The 24,669-nt window shown below is 45.4% G+C and overlaps 1 protein-coding gene across 1 annotated transcript in view; it reads left to right on the forward strand.

Annotated features, from left to right (window-relative positions):
- LOC112239810 (probable E3 ubiquitin-protein ligase HERC1) overlaps positions 1-24,669 on the forward strand; it is a 211,754-nt gene that overhangs the window by 76,789 nt on the left and 110,296 nt on the right. Inside the window, 10 exon segments of the mRNA XM_042316629.1 lie at positions 5,304-5,424; positions 5,709-5,946; positions 6,285-6,469; positions 8,715-8,870; positions 9,285-9,391; positions 10,366-10,476; positions 10,916-11,080; positions 16,468-16,707; positions 17,598-17,681; positions 22,825-23,050. Coding sequence (XP_042172563.1) covers positions 5,304-5,424; positions 5,709-5,946; positions 6,285-6,469; positions 8,715-8,870; positions 9,285-9,391; positions 10,366-10,476; positions 10,916-11,080; positions 16,468-16,707; positions 17,598-17,681; positions 22,825-23,050 — 1,633 coding nt within the window.

Consider the following 24,669-nt stretch of genomic DNA (forward strand, 5'->3'; position numbering starts at 1 on the left):
AACTAAGGAGATGATTGTGGACTTCAGGAAACAGCAGAGGGAACACCCCCATCCACATCGATGGAACAGTAGTGGAGAGGGTAGCAAGTTTTAAGTTCCTCGGGATACACATCACAGACAAACTGAATTGGTCCACTCACACAGACAGCATCGTGAGGAAGGCGCAGCAGCGCCTCTTCAACCTCAGGAGGCTGAAGAAATTCGGCTTGTCACCAAAAGCACTCACAAACTTCTACAGATGCACAATCGAGAGCATCCTGGCGGGCTGTATCACCGCCTGGTATGGCAACTGCACCGCCCTCAACCGTAAGGCTCTCCAGAGGGTAGTGAGGTCTGCACAACGCATCACCGGGGGCAAACTACCTGCCCTCCAGGACACCTACACCACCCGATGCTACAGGAAGGCCATAAAGATCATCAAGGACATCAACCACCCGAGCCACTGCCTGTTCACCCCGCTGTCATCCAGAAGGCGAGGTCAGTACAGGTGCATCAAAGCTGGGACCGAGAGACTGAAAAACAGCTTCTATCTCAAGGCCATCAGACTGTTAAACAGCCACCACTAACATTGAGTGGCTACTGCCAACACACTGTCAATGACACTGACTCTACTCCAGCCACTTTAATCATGGGAATTGATGGGAAATGATGTAAATATATCACTAGCCACTTTAAACAATGCTACCTTATATAATGTTACTTACCCTACATTATTCATCTCATATGCATACGTAGATACTGTACTCTATATCATCGACTGCATCCTTATGTAATACATGTATCACTAGCCACTTTAACTATGCCACTTGGTTTACATACTCATCTCATATGTATATACTGTACTCAATATCATCTACTGTATCTTGCCTATGCTGCTCTGTACCATCACTCATTCATATATCCTTATGTACATATTCTTTATCCCCTTACACTGTGTATAAGACAGTAGTTTTTTTTGGAATTGTTAGTTAGATTACTTGTTCGTTATTACTGCATTGTCGGAACTAGAAGCACAAGCATTTCGCTACACTCGCATTAACATCTGCTAACCATGTGTATGTGACAAATAAAATTTGATTTGATTTGATTTGACATCAACACATGGACACATGGACACATCAACACATGGACACATGGACACATCAACACATGGACACATCAACACATTGACACATGGACACATGGACACATCAACACATCAACACATGGACACATGGACACATCAACACATGGACACATGGACACATCAACACATGGACACATCAACACATGGACACATGGACACATCAACACATGGACACATGGACACATCAACACATGGACACATGGACACATCAACACATGGACACATGGACACATCAACACATGGACACATCAACACATGGACACATCAACACATGGACACATGGACACATCAACACATCAACACATGGACACATCAACACATGGACACATCAACACATGGACACATGGACACATCAACACATCAACACATGGACACATGGACACATCAACACATGGACACATCAACACATGGACACATGGACACATCAACACAACAACACATGGACACATCAACACATGGACACATGGACACATCAACACATCAACACATGGACACATGGACACATCAACACATGGACACATCAACACATGGACACATCAACACATGGACACATGGACACATGGACACATGGACACATCAACACATGGACACATGGACACATGGACACATCAACACATCAACACATGGACACATCAACACATCAACACATCAACACATGGACACATCAACACATGGACACATCAACACATGGACACATCAACACATGGACACATCAACACATGGACACATGGACACATCAACACATCAACACATGGACACATGGACACATCAACACATGGACACATGGACACATCAACACATGGACACATGGACACATGGACACATCAACACATGGACACATCAACACATGCACACATGGACACATCAACACATGGACACATGGACACATCAACACATGGACACATCAACACATGGACACATCAACACATGGACACATGGACACATCAACACATCAACACATGGACACATGGACACATCAACACATCAACACATGGACACATCAACACATCAACACATGGACACATCAACACATGGACACATGGACACATCAACACATCAACACATGGACACATCAACACATGGACACATGGACACATGGACACATCAACACATGGACACATCAACACATGGACACATCAACACATGGACACATCAACACATGGACACATGGACACATCAACACATGGACACATGGACACATCAACACATGGACACATGGACACATCAACACATGAACACATGGACACATCAACACATGGACACATGGACACATGGACACATCAACACATGGACACATCAACACATGGACACATGGACACATGGACACATCAACACATGGACACATGGACACATCAACACATGGACACATCAACACATGGACACATGGACACATGGACACATCAACACATAGACACATGGACACATGGACACATCAACACATGGACAGATGGACACATGGACACATCAACACATGGACACATGGACACATGGACACATCAACACATGGACACATGGACACATCAACACATGGACACATCAACACATGGACACATGGACACATCAACACATGGACACATCAACACATGGACACATGGACACATCAACACATGGACACATCAACACATGGACACATGGACACATGGACACATCAACACATGGACACATCAACACATGGACACATCAACACATGGACACATCAACACATGGACACATCAACACATGGACACATGGACACATCAACACATGGACACATCAACACATGGACACATCAACACATCAACACATGGACACATCAACACATGGACAATCAACACATGGACACATGGACACATCAACACATGGACACATCAACACATGGACACATCAACACATGGACACATCAACACATCAACACATGGACACATGGACACATCAACACATCAACACATGGACACATCAACACATCAACACATGGACACATTTGATTTGACAGTGGTATATTAACATGATGTTACCAGTGGTATATTAACATGATGTTACCAGTGGTATATTAACATGATGTTACCAGTGGTATATTAACATGATGTTACCAGTGGTATATTACCAGTGGTATATTAACATGATGTTACCAGTGGTATATTGACATGATGTTACCAGTGGTATATTACCAGTGGTATATTACCAGTGGTATATTAACATGTTACCAGTGGTATATTAACATGATGTTACCAGTGGTATATTACCAGTGGTATATTAACATGATGTTACCAGTGGTATATTAACATGATGTTACCAGTGGTATATTAACATGATGTTACCAGTGGTATATTAACATGATGTTACTAGTGGTATATTACCATTGGTATATTAACATGATGTTACCAGTGGTATATTACCATTGGTATATTAACATGATGTTACCAGTGGTATATTACCAGTGGTATATTAACATGATGTTACCAGTGGTATATTAACATGATGTTACCAGTGGTATATTAACATGATGTTACCAGTGGTATATTACCAGTGGTATATTAACATGATGTTACCAGTGGTATATTACCAGTGGTATATTAACATGATGTTACCAGTGGTATATTAACATGATGTTACCAGTGGTATATTACCAGTGGTATATTAACATGATGTTACCAGTGGTATATTACCAGTGGTATATTAACATGATGTTACCAGTGGTATATTACCAGTGGTATATTAACATGATGTTACCAGTGGTATATTGACATGATGTTACCAGTGGTATATTACCAGTGGTATATTAACATGATGTTACCAGTGGTATATTAACATGATGTTACCAGTGGTATATTAACATGTATATTAACATGATGTTACCAGTGGTATATTATGATGTTACCAGTGGTATATTAACATGATGTTACCAGTGGTGGTATATTAACATGATTACCAGTGGTATATTAACATGATGTTACCAGTGGTATATTACCAGTGGTATATTAACATGATGTTACCAGTGGTATATTACCAGTGGTATATTAACATGATGTTACCAGTGGTATATTACCATGGTATGTTACCAGTGGTATATTAACATGATGTTACCAGTGGTATATTAACATGATGTTACCAGTGGTATATTACCAGTGGTATATTAACATGATGTTACCAGTGGTATATTACCAGTGGTATATTAACATGATGTTACCAGTGGTATATTAACATGATGTTACCAGTGGTATATTACCAGTGGTATATTAACATGATGTTACCAGTGGTATATTACCAGTGGTATATTAACATGATGTTACCAGTGGTATATTACCAGTGGTATATTAACATGATGTTACCAGTGGTATATTACCAGTGGTATATTAACATGATGTTACCAGTGGTATATTAACATGATGTTACCAGTGGTATATTAACATGATGTTACCAGTGGTATATTAACATGATGTTACCAGTGGTATATTAACATGATGATGTATATTACCAGTGGTATATTAACATTATGTTACCAGTGGTATATTACCAGTGGTATATTACCAGTGGTATATTACCAGTGGTATATTAACATGATGTTACCAGTGGTATATTAACATGATGTTACCAGTGGTATATTAACATGATGTTACCAGTGGTATATTAACATGATGTTACCAGTGGTATATTACCATTGGTATATTAACATGATGTTACCAGTGGTATATTACCAGTGGTATATTAACATGATGGTATATTAACATGATTACCAGTGGTATATTAACATGATGTTACCAGTGGTATATTGACATGATGTTACCAGTGGTATATTAACATGATGTTACCAGTGGTATATTACCAGTGGTATATTAACATGATGTTACCAGTGGTATATTAAGGATGTCTGTCTGTCTCATAATGATGTTGTGTTGGTTAACAGGATGTGTCTGTTACCAGTGGTATATTCAGGACAGGATGTGTCTCTGTTCAGGATGTGTCTCATAATGATGTTGTGTTGGTTCAGGACAGGATGTGTGTCTCATTATGATGTTGTGTTGGTTCAGGACAGGATGTGTGTCTCATAATGATGTTGTGTTGGTTCAGGACAGGATGTGTGTCTCATAATGATGTTGTGTTGGTTCAGGACAGGATGTGTGTCTCATAATGATGTTGTGTTGGTTCTGGACAGGATGTGTCTGTCTGTCTGTCTCATAATGATGTTGTGTTGGTTCAGGACGGTGTTAACGCAGCCAAGCGGAGCCTGCAGATGGACATCCAGACAGCCGTACATAAGATCTACCAGCAGCTGTCTGTCACGCTGGAGAGAGCCCTGCAGGCCAACAAACATCACATAGGTGAACATCACATCATTACAAAGCAGGGTTCTTCTGTACAGGTCCTGGAGAACAACTGGGTGTGCAGGCTTTCGGTCCAGCCCTGCAGTAACACAGCAAGTCTGCGCAGCCAGTAGTTCTTCAGGACGTAGTTGAAGACCACCGCTATAGAGTAACTCCCCTTCCCTCGTTTGCCTCTCACCGTCGTCTCCCTCTCTCTCCCCCGTCCCGATGTGGAAAGACACATTTCAGTTGGACAACTGACTCGGTATCTCCCCCTCTTCCCCCCCTTTCCCTCGTTCCAGAGGCCCAGCAGCGCCTCCTGCTGGTGACAGTGTTTGCCCTGAGCGTGCGTTACCAGTCTGTGGACGTGTCCCTGGCCATATCCAGTGGCCTCCTCAATGTGCTGTCACAGCTGTGTGGCACAGAAACCCTGCTGGGACAACCACTCCAGCTGCTACAGAAACCAGGGGTGTCTCAGCTCAGCACTGCCCTGAAGGTAGCCTCCACACGACTACTGCAGATACTGGCCATCAGCACCGGGTAAGACAGGGCTCTCTGCACTAACAAAACTGTTAATATATGTACGTATGTGTGTTGTCAGATGCGTCGTGTCTGGTTTATCTATAGGGCCGGTTTCCCGGGTCCAGATCAAGCCTTTCCCTGGATTAAAAAAGGGACTTTCAATTTGAGATTGTCCTTCAAGTATGATTCTTAGTCCTGTAGGAGGCGCAACACAGAAAGACTGTTGATACATGTTTCTGTCTCTGTGTGACTGACTTGTCTCCTTGTCTCCGTGTCTCTGTGTGACTGACTTGTCTCTGTGTCTCTGTGTCTCCGTGTCTCTGTGTCTCCGTGTCTCTGTGTCTCTGTGTCTCCAGGACGTATGCAGACAAGCTAGGACCCAAGGTGGTCCAGTCCCTGTTGGACTTGCTGTGTAGCCAGCTGAAGAACCTTCTGTCCCAGGCAGGAGTCAGCCTGCTCACTGCCGACCCAGGGAAGAACCAGGAGAACCAGGACAAGAAGTCCGAGGATGGAGCCGACCCAGAGAAGACAGACTTCAGAGGTGGGAGGAGGACTGTGTGTCTTGCAGCATTGACAGGAAGTCTCTTTGGATCAAGTAATAGTGCTATTTGAACGATGATTTAATATATTAGGAGGATGATTGTCTGCCAGGATGGGAGTAATAGTGATGGAAAGGTTACTAGTGATTTAATATATTAGGAGGATTATTGTCTGCCAGGATGGGAGTAATAATGATGGAAAGGTTACTAGTGATTTAATATATTAGGAGGATAATTGTCTGCCAGGATGGGAGTAATAGTGATGGAAAGGTTACTAGTGATTTAATATATTAGGAGGATGATTGTCTGCCAGGATGGGAGTAATAATGATGGAAAGGTTACTAGTGATTTAATATATTAGGAGGATTATTGTCTGCCAGGATGGGAGTAATAATGATGGAAAGGTTACTAGTGATTTAATATATTAGGAGGATTATTGTCTGCCAGGATGGGAGTAATAATGATGGAAAGGTTACTAGTGATTTAATATATTAGGAGGATTATTGTCTGCCAGGATGGGAGTAATAATGATGGAAAGGTTACTAGTGATTTAATATATTAGGAGGATTATTGTCTGCCAGGATGGGAGTAATAATGATGGAAAGGTTACTAGTGATTTAATATATTAGGAGGATTATTGTCTGCCAGGATGGGAGTAATAATGATGGAAAGGTTACTAGTGATTTAATATATTAGGAGGATTATTGTCTGCCAGGATGGGAGTAATAATGATGGAAAGGTTACTAGTGATTTAATATATTAGGAGGATTATTGTCTGCCAGGATGGGAGTAATAATGATGGAAAGGTTACTAGTGATTTAATATATTAGGAGGATGATTGTCTGCCAGGATGGGAGTAATAGTGATGGAAAGGTTACTAGTGATTTAATATATTAGGAGGATTATTGTCTGCCAGGATGGGAGTAATAATGATGGAAAGGTTACTAGTGATTTAATATATTAGGAGGATAATTGTCTGCCAGGATGGGAGTAATAGTGATGGAAAGGTTACTAGTGATTTGGCTGACTGGAATCGGTTGATCGGCTTGATCGTTTTTTTTTTCAAATCGATTTTTACGGGAACTTCTAAAGTATTGTCAATAAAGATGGTAGTGGTGAAGTGGCATAAAGATGCCCGGATTCAGACATGCCGTCATTGTTTTGAAACAGCACCCTGTAGAGCTTCACTTTATAATATGTTGTTGTTGTGTTGGAGTGGAAACAGCACCCAGTAGAGCCTCACTCTGTAATATGTTGTTGTTGTTGTTGTTGTTGTTGTTGTGTTCCATAGCGTTGGAGTGGAAACAGCACCCTGTAGAGCCTCACTTTATAATATGTTGTTGTTGTTGTTGGAGTGGAAACAGCACCCTGTAGAGCTTCACTTTATAATATGTTGTTGTTGGAGTGGAAACAGCACCCTGTAGAGCCTCACTCTGTAATATGTTGTTGTTGTTGTTGTTGTTGTTGGAGTGGAAACAGCACCCTGTAGAGCTTCACTCTGTAATATGTTGTTGTTGTTGTTGTTGTTGTTGGAGTGGAAACAGCACCCTGTAGAGCTTCACTCTGTAATATGTTGTTGTTGTTGTTGTTGGAGTGGAAACAGCACCCTGTAGAGCTTCACTCTGTAATATGTTGTTGTTGTTGTTGTTGGAGTGGAAACAGCACCCTGTAGAGCCTCACTCTGTAATATGTTGTTGTTGTTGTTGGAGTGGAAACAGCACCCTGTAGAGCCTCACTCTGTAATATGTTGTTGTTGTTGTTGTTGTTGTTGGAGTGGAAACAGCACCCAGTAGAGCTTCACTCTGTAATATGTTGTTGTTGTTGTTGGAGTGGAAACAGCACACAGTAGAGCTTCACTCTGTAATATGTTGTTGTTGTTGTTGTTGGAGTGGAAACAGCACCCAGTAGAGCTTCACTCTGTAATATGTTGTTGTTGTTGTTGTTGTTGGAGTGGAAACAGCACCCTATAGAGCTTCACTCTGTAATATGTTGTTGTTGTTGTTGTTGGAGTGGAAACAGCACCCTGTAGAGCTTCACTCTGTAATATGTTGTTGTTGTTGTTGTTGGAGTGGAAACAGCACCCTGTAGAGCCTCACTCTGTAATATGTTGTTGTTGTTGGAGTGGAAACAGCACCCTGTAGAGCCTCACTCTGTAATATGTTGTTGTTGTTGTTGTTGGAGTGGAAACAGCACCCTGTAGAGCCTCACTCTGTAATATGTTGTTGTTGTTGTTGTTGTGTTCCATAGCGTTGGTGCGTAAGCAGCACACAGCAGAGCTTCACCTGGGAGACTTCCTGGTGTTCCTGAGGCGAGTCGTCTCCTCCAAGGCCATCCAATCCAAGATGTCTTCTCCAAAGTGGACAGAGGTGCTGCTCAACATCGCTGCACAGAAATGCTGCTCAGGTACGGTCCAATCAACTGTATTTGTACAGTTAAAATGCATTATGAAAATCACTAGTCTGTACTTGTAAGTTTAAGATGTTTCTTTACATCGACTGCCCCAGCACAGCCAACCATTTAATATACATCCTGACTGACGTCAGGTCAGAGGTAAGGACTTACATTAAAGGCCTCCATTTTCACCAGTGTCTTCCTTTCGTTATGTTATTTCTGTCAAAGGTCAGGTCAAACGGATGAAGGTTTATTGGAATCGTGTCTTACCCCGTTCATTAAACACCTTATTAAACTTTCAAACTCACACGGAGTGCCTGGCTTTTGGGAATTTGTTCATGTCGCTTAGCACCTCATTTGCGTACAATTTTTTTTTCCCGTTTTGCTTTTCAATGACGTCAAGTGTTATTGCTGTTTGTTATGTAGGAGTCCCTCTGGTGGGTAACCTGAGAACTCGTCTCCTGGCCCTTCATGTTCTGGAGGCTGTGCTGCCTGCCTGCGAGGCCAGTGTAGAGAACGACCAGATGACACAGGTACTGGAGCTGTATGCAGAGTGAAGCCTCTCAAAATGACCCACTGGTGAGGTCCTAATAGGAGGATTTGATGAGGTAGCTGGTAAAAAGGTGAGGTCCACATAGGATTTGATGAGGTAGCTGGTAAAAAGGTGAGGTCCTAATAAGAGGATATGATGAGGTAGCTGGTAAAAGGTGAGGTCCTAATAAGAGGATATGATGAGGTAGCTGGTAAAAGGTGAGGTCCTAATAAGAGGATATGATGAGGTAGCTGGTAAAAAGGTGAGGTCTGGTAATAAGAGGATATGATGAGGTAGCTGGTAAAAGGTGAGGTCCTATTTAAGAGGATATGATGAGGTAGCTGGTAAAGGTGAGGTCTAATAAGAGGATTTGATGGTCCTAATAAGAGGATTGATGAGGTAGCTGGTAAAAAGGTGAGGTCCTAATATGATGAGGTAGCTGGTAAAAGGTGAGGTCCTAATGAGGTGAGGTAGCTGGTAAAAGGTGAGGTCCTAATAGCTGGAGGATAAAATGATGAGATTTGTGAGCTGGTAAAGGATTTGAGGTGAGGTCCTAATAAGAGGATTTGATGAGGTAGCTGGTAAAGGGGAGGATGATGATGAGGTAGCTGGTAAAAGGTGAGTAAAAGGTCCTAATAGGAGGATATGATGAGGTAGCTGGTAAAAGGTGAGGTCCTAATAAAGGTGATGAGGTAGCTGGTAAAAGGTGAGGTCCTAATATATGATGAGGTAGCTGGTAAAAGGTGAGGTCCTAATAAGAGGATATGATGAGGTAGCTGGTAAAAGGTGAGGTCCTAATAAGAGGATTTGATGAGGTAGCTGGTAAAAGGTGAGATCCTAATAGGAGGATATGATGAGGTAGCTGGTAAAAGGTGAGATCCTAATAGGAGGATATGATGAGGTAGCTGGTAAAAGGTGAGGTCCTAATAAGAGGATATGATGAGGTAGCTGGTAAAAGGTGTGGTCCTCCTCTAGGTGGTGGAGCGTCTCTTCTCCCTGCTGGCTGACTGTATGTGGGAAGCTCCCATCGCCCAGGCCAAGCACACCATCCAGATGAAGGAGAAAGAGCAGGAGTTGAAACTACAGGTACAGACAACTCATAATGCTCTCTATCGCTTCTTCTTCTCTCTTCTTCTCTCTTCTTCTCTCTTCTTCTTTCTTCTTCTCTCTTCTTCTCTCTTCTTCTTTCTTCTTTCTTCTTCTCTCTTCTTCTCTCTTCTTCTCTCTTCTTCTTTCTTCTTCTCTCTTCTTCTCTCTTCTTCTTTCTTCTCTCTTCTTCTCTCTTCTTCTTTCTTCTTCTCTCTTCTTCTTTCTTCTTCTTTCTTCTTCTCTCTTCTTCTTTCTTCTCTCTTCTTCTCTCTTCTTCTTTCTTCTTCTCTCTTCTTCTCTCTTCTTCTCTCTTCTTCTTTCTTCTTCTTTCTTTTCTCAGACTTTTTCTTATTATAATTTTTTTCTTCTATACTTTGTCTTCTTCTCTGTGAATTAACTGGCTCGCAATCTGACTGATTCATCCGTATGTCCCTAGGGCGAGGAGGAGGATGAGAACCTTCCCATCCAGGAGGTGTCGTTTGACCCGGAGAAGACTCAGTGTTGTGTGGTGGAGAATGGCCAGGGTCTGACCCACGGCAGCGGGGGGAAGGGATATGGACTGGCCTCTACCGGCATCTCCTCTGGGTGCTACCAGTGGAAGGTACAGTACATCTCCTCTGGGTGCTACCAGTGGAAGGTACAGTACACGCCTACTGTCCCGTTGCGAACATTTGAGGGGAAATGGCATGTGTAGACACGCCTACTGTCCCGTTGCTAACGTTTGAGCGGAAATGGCATGTGTAAACACGCCTACTGTCCCGTTGCTAACGTTTGAGGGGAAATGGCATGCTAACGTTTGAGGGGAAATGGCATGTGTAAACACGCCTACTGTGGCACGTTTGAGGGAAATGGCATGTGTAAACACGCCTACTGTCCCGTTGAGGGGAAATGGCATGTGTAAACACGCCTACTGTCCCGTTGAGGGGAAATGGCATGTGTAAACACGCCTACTGTCCCGTTGCTAACGTTTGAGGGGAAATGGCATGTGTAAACACGCCTACTGTCCCGTTGCTAACGTTTGAGGGGAAATGGCATGTGTAAACACGCCTACTGTCCCGTTGCTAACGTTTGAGGGGAAATGGCATGTGTAAACACACCTACTGTCCCGTTGCTAACGTTTGAGGGGAAATGGCATGTGTAAACACACCTACTGTCCCGTTGCTAACGTTTGAGCGGAAATGGCATGTGTAAACACGCCTACTGTCCCGTTGCTAACGTTTGAGAGGAAATGGCATGTGAAAACACACCTACTGTCCCGTTGCTAACGTTTGAGAGGAAATGGCATGTGTAAACACGCCTACTGTCCCGTTGAGGGGAAATGGCTAACGTTTGAGGGAAATGGCATGTGTAAACACGCCTACTGTCCCGTTGAGGGGAAATGGCATGTGTAAACACGCCTACTGTCCCGTTGAGGGGAAATGGCATGTGTAAACACGCCTACTGTCCCGTTGCTAACGTTTGAGAGGAAATGGCATGTGTAAACACGCCTACTGTCCCGTTGAGGGGAAATGGCATGTGTAAACACGCCTACTGTCCCGTTGAGGGGAAATGGCATGTGTAAACACACCTACTGTCCCGTTGCTAACGTTTGAGAGGAAATGGCATGTGTCAGACCTCAGAAGAGCATTACGTCCTGCTTGTCATCCAGCCTCTGGGGTCAAAGGAAAGCAGACTGATAGCGGTTAAAATGAACTACTGTAGAATAGCAATCCTTTGCATTTTGTATTATTTTTTGTTTGTTTGTTTTTGATCAGCTTAAATACTGCAGATAGATTGTAGCTTCCACCAATGTAATTGTTTGCATCACTTCCAATCCCCCATATTTGTATTCTAATATATATGAGAGTGTACATCATCAACCTGAAGAAGACATGAGAGAATCATGAATATAGATATACATACATACAGTGGGGCAAAAAAGTATTTAGTCAGCCACCAATTGTGCAAGTTCTCCCACTTAAAAAGATGAGAGAGACGTGTAATTTTCATCATAGGTACACTTCAACTATGACAGACAAAATGAGAAAAGAGAATCCAGAAAATCACATTGTAGGATTTTTAATGAATTTATTTGCAAATTATGGTGGAAAATAAGTATTTGGTCACCTACAAACAAGCAAGATTTCTGGCTCTCACAGACCTGTAGCTACCTCTTTAAGAGGCTCCTCTGTTAGTAATGAGCTCCCGTTCTGCTGAGTCTCCAGTAATGAGCTCCCGTGCTTCTGTCTTCAGTAATGAGCTCCTGTGCTGCTGTCTTCAGTAATGAGCTCCCGTGCTCGAGTGGATCACATGCAGCGACCAAAAAAAAAAACGACTCAGAAAAAAGGGAAACGAAGCGGTCTTCTGGTCAGACTCCGGAGACGGGCACATCGTGCACCACTCCCCAGCATTCTTCTTGCCAATGTCCAGTCTCTTGACAACAAGGTTGATGAAATCCGAGCAAGGGTAGCATTCCAGAGGGACATCAGAGACTGTAACGTTCTCTGCTTCACGGAAACATGGCTCACTGGAGAGACGCAATCCGAAGCGGTGCAGCCAGCGGGTTTCTCCACGCATCGCGCCGACAGAAACAAACATCTCTCTGGTAAGAAGACGGGCGGGGGCGTATGCCTTATGGCCAACGTGACATGGTGTGATGAAGGAAACATACAGGAACTCAAATCCTTCTGTTCACCTGATTTAGAATTCCTCACAATCAAATGTAGACCGCATTATCTACCAAGAGAATTCTCTTCGATTATAATCACAGCCGTATATATCCCCCAAGCAGACACATCGATGGCTCTGAACGAACTTTATTTAACTCTCTGCAAACTGGAAACGATTTATCCGGAGGCTGCATTCATTGTAGCTGGGGATTTTAACAAGGCTAATCTGAAAACAAGACTCCTAAATTTTATCAGCATATTGTTTGCGCAACCAGGGGTGGAAAGACCCTGGATCATTGTTACTCTAACTTCCGCGACGCATATAAGGCCCTGCCCCGCCCCCTTTCGGAAAAGCTGACCACGACTCCATTTTGTTGATCCCTGCCTACAGACAGAAACTAAAACAAGAAGCTCCCACGCTGAGGTCTGTCCAACGCTGGTCCGACCAAGCTGACTCCACACTCCAAGACTGCTTCCATCACGTGGACTGGGGAGATGTTTCGTATTGCGTCAGACAACAACATTGACGAATACGCTGATTCGGTGTGCGAGTTCATTAGAACGTGCGTTGAAGATGTCGTTCCCATAGCAACGATTAAAACATTCCCTAACCAGAAACCGTGGATTGATGGCAGCATTCGTGTGAAACTGAAGGCACGAACCACTGCTTTTAATCAGGGCAAGGTGTCTGGTAACATGACTGAATACAAACAGTGCAGCTATTCCCTCCGCAAGGCTATCAAACAAGCTAAGCGCCAGTACAGAGACAAAGTAGAATCTCAATTCAACGGCTCAGACACAAGAGGTATGTGGCAGGGTCTACAGTCAATCACGGACTACAGGAAGAAACCCAGCCCAGTCACGGACCAGGATGTCTTGCTCCCAGGCAGACTAAATAACTTTTTGCCCGCTTTGAGGACAATACAGTGCCACTGACACGGCCTGCAACGGAATCATGCGGTCTCTCCTTCACTGCAGCCGAAGTGAGTAAGACATTTAAACGTGTTAACCCTCGCAAGGCTGCAGGCCCAGACGGCATCCCCAGCCGCGCCCTCAGAGCATGCGCAGACCAGCTGGCCGGTGTGTTTACGGACATATTCAACCAATCCCTATACCAGTCTGCTGTTCCCACATGCTTCAAGAGGGCCACCATTGTTCCTGTTCCCAAGAAAGCTAAGGTAACTGAGCTAAACGACTACCGCCCGTAGCACTCACATCCGTCATCATGAAGTGCTTTGAGAGACTAGTCAAGGACCATATCACCTCCACCCTACCTGACACCCTTGACCCACTCCAATTTGCTTACCGCCCAAATAGGTCCACAGACGATGCAATCTCAACCACACTGCACACTGCCCTAACCCATCTGGACAAGAGGAATACCTATGTGAGAATGCTGTTCATCGACTACAGCTCGGCATTCAACACCATAGTACCCTCCAAGCTCGTCATCAAGCTCGAGACCCTGGGTCTCGACCCCGCCCCTGTGCAACTGGGTACTGGACTTCCTGACGGGCCGCCCCAGGTGGTGAGGGTAGGCAACAACATCTCCTCCCCGCTGATCCTCAACACTGGGGCCCCACAAGGGTGCGTTCTGAGCCCCCTCCTGTACTCCCTGTTCACCCACGACTGCGTGGCCATGCACGCCTCCAACTCAATCATCAAGTTTGCGGACGACACAACAGTGGTAGGCTTGATTACCAACAACGACGAGACGGCCTACAGGGAGGAGGTGAGGGCCCTCGGAGTGTGGTGTCAGGAAAATAACCTCACACTCAACGTCAACAAAACTAAGGAGATGATTGTGGACTTCAGGAAACAGCAGAGGAACACCCCCATCCACATCGATGGAACAGTAGTGGAGAGGGTAGCAAGTTTTAAGTTCCTCGGCATAAACATCACAGACAAACTGAATTGGTCCACTCACACAGACAGCATCGTGAGGAAGGCGCAGCAGCGCCTCTTCAACCTCAGGAGGCTGAAGAAATTCGGCTTGTCACCAAAAGCACTCACAAACTTCTACAGATGCACAATCGAGAGCATCCTGGCGGGCTGTATCACCGCCTGGTATGGCAACTGCACCGCCCTCAACCGTAAGGCTCTCAGAGGGTAGTGAGGTCTGCACAACGCATCACCGGGGGCAAACTACCTGCCCTCCAGGACACCTACACCACCCGATGCTACAGGAAGGCCATAAAGATCATCAAGGACATCAACCACCCGAGCCACTGCCTGTTCACCCCGCTGTCATCCAGAAGGCGAGGTCAGTACAGGTGCATCAAAGCTGGGACCGAGAGACTGAAAAACAGCTTCTATCTCAAGGCCATCAGACTGTTAAACAGCCACCACTAACATTGAGTGGCTACTGCCAACACACTGTCAATGACACTGACTCTACTCCAGCCACTTTAATCATGGGAATTGATGGGAAATGATGTAAATATATCACTAGCCACTTTAAACAATGCTACCTTATATAATGTTACTTACCCTACATTGTTCATCTCATATGCATACGTTGATACTGTACTCTATATCATCGACTGCATCCTTATGTAATACATGTATCACTAGCCACTTTAACTATGCCACTTGGTTTACATACTTATCTCAATGAGCTCCTGTGCTGCTGTCTTCAGTAATGAGCTCCCGTGCCGCTGTCTTCAGTAATGAGCTCCCGTTCTGCTGAGTCTCCAGTAATGAGCTCCCGTGCTTCTGTCTTCAGTAATGAGCTCCTGTGCTGCTGTCTTCAGTAATGAGCTCCCGTGCTGCTGTCTTCAGTAATGAGCTCCTGTTCTGCTGCGTCTTCAGTAATGAGCTCCCGTTCCGCCGTCTTCAGTAATGAGCTACCATTCTGCTGTCTTCAGTAATGAGCTCCCATTCTGCTGTCTTCAGTAATGAGCTCCCATTCTGCTGTCTTCAGTAATGAGCTCCCGTTCTGTTGAGTCTCCAGTAATGAGCTCCCGTTCTGCTGTCTTCAGTAATGAGCTCCCGTTCCGCTGTCTTCAGTAATGAGCTCCTGTTCTGCTGTCTTCAGTAATGTTCTGCTGTCTTCAGTAATGTTCTGCTGTCTTCAGTAATGAGCTCCCATTCTGCTGTCTTCAGTAATGAGCTCCCGTTCTGCTGTCTTCAGCAATGAGCTCCCGTTCCGCTGTCTTCAGTAATGTTCTGCTGTCTTCAGTAATGAGCTCCCGCTCTGCTGTCTTCAGCAATGAGCTCCCGTTCCGCTGTCTTCAGTAATGAGCTCCCGTGCTGCTTTCTTTAGAACCTAGTTTCTTTCATCCCTTGTGTAATGTGTTTCCTGTATCTCATAACATTGTGTCTTTGTTTCTACCTGTAGTTCTACATTGTGAAGGAGAACCGTGGGAACGAGGGGACGTGCGTCGGGGTGTCCCGTTGGCCTGTCCATGACTTCAACCACCGCACCACGTCAGACATGTGGCTGTACCGGGCCTACAGCGGCAACCTGTACCACAACGGAGAGCAGACCCTCACCCTCTCCTCCTTCACCCAGGGAGACTACATCACCTGTGTGTTGGACATGGAGGCACGCACCATCTCCTTCGGGAAGAACGGAGAGGTCAGAACATAAAGCTACTGTCAGTTTGGCCTTTTCCCACCTCAGTTCTGAGATGCTTTTCACACTATAAACTCTTCCCAAAACTATTATAACCCCATGGAGGCAAGTCATTGGTGTCCCCTCACTGAGAGAGATGTATAGATGATAGGGAGGGAGGGGTAGAGAGATCAATATCTATCAGCAGGGTCTGAAACCTAGAGACACCAGAGCGACCCCCCCGCTAGAGACACCAGAGTTCCCCCCCCTTATAGAGACACCAGAGTTCCCCCCTTATAGAGACACCAGAGTCCCCCTTATAGAGACACCAGAGTTCCCCCTTATAGAGACACCAGAGTCCCCCCACCTAGAGACACCAGAGTTCCCCCCTAGAGACCTAGAGACACCAGAGTGCCCCCTTACCTAGAGACACCAGAGTGCCCCCCCCCCTCTAGAGACGCCCCCCCAGAGCCCCCCTAGAGACACCAGAGGCCCCCCTAGAGACACCAGAGTGCCGCCCCTAGAGACACCCCCCCCTAGAGACACCAGAGTCCCCCCCTCTAGAGACACCAGAGTCCCCCCCTCTAGAGACACCAGAGTTCTAGAGACACCCCCCTCTAGAGACACCAGAGTGCCCCCCCCCCCTCTAGAGACACCAGTGTTCTAGAGACACCAGAGTGCCCCCTAGAGACACCAGAGTGCCCCCCTAGAGACACCAGAGTTCGCCCCCCCCCCCTAGAGACACCAGAGTCCCCCTCTAGAGAGACGCCCCCAGAGCCCCCCTAGAGACACCCCCCCTAGAGACACCAGAGTGCCGCCCCCTAGAGACACCAGAGTGCCCCCCACCTAGAGACACCAGAGTGTTTGAGACAGTCTCTGCTGTGTTTACAGAAGCCTGTTATTGTTCTCCACAGGAGCCCAAGTTAGCCTTCGAGGATGTGGACGCCACAGAGCTCTACCCCTGTGTCATGTTCTACAGCAGTAACCCTGGAGAGAAGGTAAGACAACACTGAACATAGAACCTAGTTCAACCTTGAACCTAGTTAAACCTAGAACCTAGTTAAACCTAGAACCTATTTAAACCTAGAACCTAGATAAACCTAGAACCTATTTAAACCTAGAACCTAGTTAAACCTAGAGCCTAGTTAAACCTAGAGCCTAGTTAAACCTAGAACCTAGTTAAATCTAGAACCTATTTAAACCTAGAACCTAGTTAAACCTAGAGCCTAGTTAAACCTGGAACCTAGTTAAACCTAGAGCCTAGTTAAACCTAGAGCCTAGTTAAACCTAGAACCTAGTTAAATCTAGAACCTATTTAAACCTAGAACCTAGTTAAACCTAGAGCCTAGTTAAACCTGGAAACTAGTTAAACTTAGAACCTAGTTAAACATTGAACCTATTTAAACATAGAACGTAGTTAAACCTAGAACCCAGTTAAACCTAGAACCTAGTTGAACCTAGAACCTAGTTAAACCTAGAACCTATTTAAACCTAGAACCTATTTAAACATAGAACCTCGTTAAACATAGAACCTCGTTAAACATTGAACCTAGTTAAACATTGAACCTATTTAAACATTGAACCTATTTAAACATAACCTAGTTAAACATAGAACCTATTTCAACATTGAACCTAGTTAAACCTAGAACCTAGTTAAACATAGAACCTATTTCAACATTGAACCTAGTTAAACCTAGAACCTAGTTAAACATAGAACCTATTTCAACATTGAACCTAGTTAAACCTAGAACCTAGTTAAACATAGAACCTAGTTAAACATAGAACCTAGTTAAACCTAGAACCTATTTAAACATAGAACCTAGTTAAACCTAGAACCTAGTTAAACATAGAACCTAGTTAAACCTAGAACCTATTTAAACATAGAACCTAGTTAAACCTAGAACCTATTTAAACATAGAACCTAGTTAAACATAGAACCTATTTAAACATTGAACCTAGTTAAACATAGAACCTAGTTAAACCTCAACTGTAAGGTCTGTTCAAACTACTGGTCAGATTGTTCTATCTTGCCATTGTTAGTTCGGTCCTTATTACCTTACGCCTGCCATGTTTTTAAGTTATTCAAAAACAACTTGTAACTTCATGAGAACTCAGTTGGATAAAGGGATCGTTTGATGATGAAGATGCATGTAAGGCTGAGCAGGAGTAATCACGTACCCCAAACAGACATCAAAACTCTCATCTTCAACCAGACATCACATTTGTTTCCAAGCATCACACAGTCCTTCTCCCTAAACTCCCTTTTCCCCTCCGTGCCCCTTTCACTCCATTGCGTTCCGACCTCTCCCTCTACACACGCCGTGCCCCTTTCACTCCATTGCGTTCCGACCTCTCCCTCTACACACGCCGTGCCCCTTTCACTCCATTGCGTTCCGACCTCTCCCTCTACACACGCCGTGCCCCTTTCACTCCATTGTGTTCCGAGTGTAGAGGCGGCAGGTAGCCTAGTGGTTAGAGTGTAGAGGCGGCAGGTAGCCTAGTGTGGTTAGGGTAGCCTAGTGGTTAGAGTGAGGCGGCAGGTAGCCTAGTGGTTAGAGTGTAGAGGCGGCAGTGGTTAGAGCCTAGTGGTTGGTTAGAGTGCCTAGTGGAGGCGGCAGGTAGCCTAGTGGTTAGAGTGTAGAGGCGGCAGGTAGCCTAGTGGTTAGAGTGTAGAGGCGGCAGGTAGCCTAGTGGTTAGAGTGTAGAGGCGGCAGGGTAGCCTAGTGGTTAGAGTCTAGAGGTGGCAGGTAGCCTAGTGGTTAGAGTGTAGAGGTGGCAGGGTAGCCTAGTGGTTAGAGTGTAGAGGCGGCAGGGTAGCCTAGTGGTTAGAGTGTAGAGGCGGCAGGGTAGCCTAGTGGTTAGAGTGTAGAGGTGGCAGGGTAGCCTAGTGGTTAGAGTGTAGAAAGAATTTGTTCTTAACTGACTTGCCTAGTTAAATAAAGGTAACACACCTAAACATAGACAGGTTAGTTAGCCTAGCCTATAAACCCATCTAAACATAGACACGTTAGTTAGCCTAGCCTATAACCCACCTAAACATAGACAGGTTAGTTAGCCTAGCCTATAACCCACCTAAACATAGACACGTTAGTTAGCCTAGCCTATAAACCCATCTAAACATAGACACGTTAGTTAGCCTAGCCTATAACCCACCTAAACATAGACACGTTAGTTAGCCTAGCCTATAACCCATCTAAACATAGACAGGTTAGTTAGCCTAGCCTATAACCCACCTAAACATAGACACGTTAGTTAGCCTAGCCTATAACCCACCTAAACATAGACACGTTAGTTAGCCTAGCCTATAACCCATCTAAACATAGACAGGTTAGTTAGCCTAGCCTATAACCCACCTAAACATAGACACGTTAGTTAGCCTAGCCTATAACCCATCTAAACATAGACACGTTAGTTAGCCTAGCCTATAACCGTTAGTTAGCCTAGCCTATAACCCACCTAAACATAGACAGGTTAGTTAGCCTATAAGCCTATAACCCACCTAAACATAGACACGTTAGTTAGCCTAGCCTATAACCCATCTAAACATAGACACGTTAGTTAGCCTAGCCTATAACCCATCTAAACATAGACACGTTAGTTAGCCTAGCCTATAACCCACCTAAACATAGACACGTTAGTTAGCCTAGCCTATAACCCATCTAAACATAGACACGTTAGTTAGCCTAGCCTATAACCCATCTAAACATAGACACGTTAGTTAGCCTAGCCTATAACCCATCTAAACATAGACACGTTAGTTAGCCTAGCCTATAACCCATCTAAACATAGACACGTTAGTTAGCCTAGCCTATAACCCATCTAAACATAGACATAACCCTATAACCTAAACATAGACACGTTAGTTAGCCTAGCCTATAACCCACCTAAACATAGACACGTTAGTTAGCCTAGCCTATAACCCACCTAAACACAGACACGTTAGTTAGCCTAGCCTATAACCCATCTAAACATAGACACATTAGTTAGCCTAGCCTATAACCCACCTAAACATAGACACGTTAGTTAGCCTAGCCTATAACCCATCTAAACATAGACACGTTAGTTAGCCTAGCTTATAACCCACCTAAACATAGACACGTTAGTTAGCCTAGCTTATAACCCACCTAAACATAGACACGTTAGTTAGCCTAGCCTATAACCCACCTAAACATAGACACGTTAGTTAGCCTAGCCTAAACATAGACACGTTAGTTAGCCTAGCCTATAACCCACCTAAACATAGACACGTTAGTTAGCCTAGCCTATAACCCTATAACCCACCTAAAAACATAGCCTATAACACGTTAGTTAGCCTAGCCTATAACCCACCTAAACATAGACACGTTAGTTAGCCTAGCCTATAACCCACCTAAACATAGACACGTTAGTTAGCCTAGCCTAGCCTATAACCCACCTAAACATAGACACGTTAGTTAGCCTAGCCTATAACCCATCTAAACATAGACACGTTAGTTAGCCTAGCCTATAACCCACCTAAACATAGACACGTTAGTTAGCCTAGCCTATAACCCACCTAAACATAGACACGTTAGTTAGCCTAGCCTATAACCCACCTAAACATACAGCCTAGCCTATAACCCATCTAAACATAGACACGTTAGTTAGCCTAGCCTATAACCCATCTAAACATAGACACGTTAGTTAGCCTAGCCTATAACCCCACCTAAACATAGACACGTTAGTTCTAGCCTATAACCCACCTAAACATAGACACGTTAGTTATAAACATAGACACGTTAGTTAGCCTAGCCTATAAACCATCTAAACATAGACACGTTAGTTAGCCTAGCCTATAAACCATCTAAACATAGACACGTTAGTTAGCCCATAACCCACCTAAACATAGACACGTTAGTTAGCCTATAACCCACCTAAACATAGACACGTTAGTTAGCCCATAACCCACCTAAACATCGACAATAACCGTTATAATACACAAAATCATGAGTTTGTTAAAGACAGAGTGTATTGGCATCAGAATCATTAAGCCTGGGGCCTTCTCACCAAACAGATGGTGCGGTCTTGATTCATCACCATGCGCTGTTCCATGTGGAAATATTAATCCACGTAGAAAATATCAAACAACATCCTGAATAAACTACATCCGACGTCTGTGAATCAAAAAGAAGATAAATCAGGGTTACAAACCAACATTTTTCTTTCTTTCTTTCTTTTTCCCCCCCAACTGGCCAAATTGCAGCTGTTTCTCTGTCTCCGGGTGAAGATATGTGTCTCACTGCTCCCTAACTCTCTATCTCCGGGTGAAGATATGTGTCTCACTGCTCCCTAACTCTCTGTCTCTGGGTGAAGATATGTGTCTCACTGCTCCCTAACTCTCTGTCTCCGGGTGAAGATATGTGTCTCACTGCTCCCTAACTCTCTGTCTCCGGGTGAAGATATGTGTCTCACTGCTCCCTAACTCTCTGTCTCCGGGTGAAGATATGTGTCTCACTGCTCCCTAACTCTCTGTCTCCGGGTGAAGATATGTGTCTCACTGCTCCCTAACTCTCTGTCTCCGGGTGAAGATATGTGTCTCACTGCTCCCTAACTCTCTGTCTCTGGGTGAAGATATGTGTCTCACTGCTCCCTAACTCTCTGTCTCCGGGTGAAGATATGTGTCTCACTGCTCCCTAACTCTCTGTCTCCGGGTGAAGATATGTGTCTCACTGCTCCCTAACTCTCTGTCTCCGGGTGAAGATATGTGTCTCACTGCTCCCTAACTCTCTGTCTCCGGGTGAAGATATGTGTCTCACTGCTCCCTAACTCTCTATCTCCGGGTGAAGATATGTGTCTCACTGCTCCCTAACTCTCTGTCTCCGGGTGAAGATATGTGTCTCACTGCTCCCTAACTCTCTGTCTCCGGGTGAAGATATGTGTCTCACTGCTCCCTAACTCTCTGTCTCCAGGTGAAGATATGTGTCTCACTGCTCCCTAACTCTCTGTCTCCGGGTGAAGATATGTGTCTCACTGCTCCCTAACTCTCTGTCTCCGGGTGAAGATATGTGTCTCACTGCTCCCTAACTCTCTGTCTCCGGGTGAAGATATGTGTCTCACTGCTCCCTAACTCTCTGTCTCCGGGTGAAGATATGTGTCTCACTGCTCCCTAACTCTCTGTTCCAGGTGAAGATCTGTGATATGCAGATGCGGGGTACCCCTCGTGACCTCCTGCCCGGTGATCCTATCTGCAGCCCTGTGGCCACAGTCCTGGCTGAGGCCACCACACAGCTCATCAGGATCCTGCACCGCACCGACCACTGGACACACTGCATCAACAAGATCATGATGGAGAGGCTACACAAAATCAAACCCTGCTTCAGAGACTCAGCCAACGGTACTGGAGGAGGAGGTGAGAGGAGAGTGAGAGGAGGAGGGGAGGGAGAGGAGAGGGGAGGGGGGGAGGAGAGGAGAGGTCTCCGGGGAAGGAGGGGGGACTCTCTGGAGGGGGAGAGACTCTCTGGGGGAGGGTAGGAGAGGAGAGGGGATCTCCGGGGGGAGAGGGAGGAGAGGAGGGGAGAGGAGGGAGAGGAGAGGAGGAGGAGAGGGAGGGAGGAGAGGAGGAGAGAGAGGGAGGGAGAGGAGGAGATGAGAGGAGGAGACAAGGGGAGAGGAGAGGGGGAGAGGAGAGGAGGAGACGAGGGGGGGAGAGGAGAGAGGAGAGAGGTTGAGGAGAGGTGAGAGGACATTAGAGAAGGGAGGTTGAGGAGAGGAGAGAGGAGGTGAGAGGACATTAGAGAAGGGAGGTTGAGGAGAGGAGGTGAGAGGACATTAGAGAAGGGAGGTTGAGGAGAGGAGGTGAGAGGACATTAGAGAAGGGAGGTTGAGGAGAGGAGAGAAGGTGAGAGGACATTAGAGAAGGGAGGTTGAGGAGAGGAGGTGAGAGGACATTAGAGAAGGGAGTTTGAGGAGAGAGAGGAGGTGAGAGGACATTAGAGAAGGGAGGTTGAGGAGAGGAGGTGAGAGGACATTAGAGAAGGGAGTTTGAGGAGGTGAGAGGACATTAGAGAAGGGAGGTTGAGGTGAGAGGACATTAGAGAAGGGAGGTTGAGAAGAGGAGGTGAGAGGACATTAGAGAAGGGAGGTTGAGGAGAGAGAGAGGTGAGAGGACATTAGAGAAGGGAGGTTGAGGAGAGGAGGTGAGAGGACATTAGAGAAGGGAGTTTGAGGAGAGGAGAGGAGGTGAGAGGACATTAGAGAAGGGAGGTTGAGGTGAGAGGACATTAGAGAAGGGAGGTTGAGAAGAGGAGGTGAGAGGACATTAGAGAAGGGAGTTTGAGGAGAGGAGAGGAGAGAGGTGAGAGGACATTAGAGAAGGGAGGTTGAGGAGAGGAGGTGAGAGGACATTAGAGAATGGAGGTTGAGGTGAGAGGACATTAGAGAAGGGAGGTTGAGAAGAGGAGGTGAGAGGACATTAGAGAAGGGAGTTTGAGGAGAGAGGTGAGAGGACATTAGAGAAGGGAGGTTGAGGAGAGGAGGTGAGAGGACATTAGAGAAGGGAGGTTGAGGAGAGGAGAGGGGGTGAGAGGACATTAGAGAAGGGGGTTGAGGAGAGGAGGTGAGAGGACATTAGAGAAGGGAGGTTGAGGAGAGAGGACATTAGAGAAGGGAGATTGAGGAGAGGAGAGAGGAGGTGAGAGGACATTAGAGAAGGGAGTTTGAGGAGAGGAGGAGAGGGGGTGAGAGGACATTAGAGGAGGGTTGTTGAGGAGAGGAGGTGAGAGGACATTAGAGAAGGGAGATTGAGGAGAGGAGAGGACATTAGAGGAGGGAGGTTGAGGAGAGGAGAGAGGAGGTGAGAGGACATTAGAGAAGGGAGGTTGAGGAGAGAGGTGAGAGGACATTAGAGAAGGGAGGTTGAGGAGAGGAGGTGAGAGGACATTAGAGAAGGGAGGTTGAGGTGAGAGGACATTAGAGAAGGGAGGTTGAGGAGAGGAGGTGAGGACATTAGAGAAGGGAGGTTGAGGAGAG

This window comes from Oncorhynchus tshawytscha, unplaced genomic scaffold (assembly GCF_018296145.1).
Source record: "Oncorhynchus tshawytscha isolate Ot180627B unplaced genomic scaffold, Otsh_v2.0 Un_contig_1793_pilon_pilon, whole genome shotgun sequence".
Lineage (NCBI taxonomy): Eukaryota > Metazoa > Chordata > Actinopteri > Salmoniformes > Salmonidae > Oncorhynchus > Oncorhynchus tshawytscha.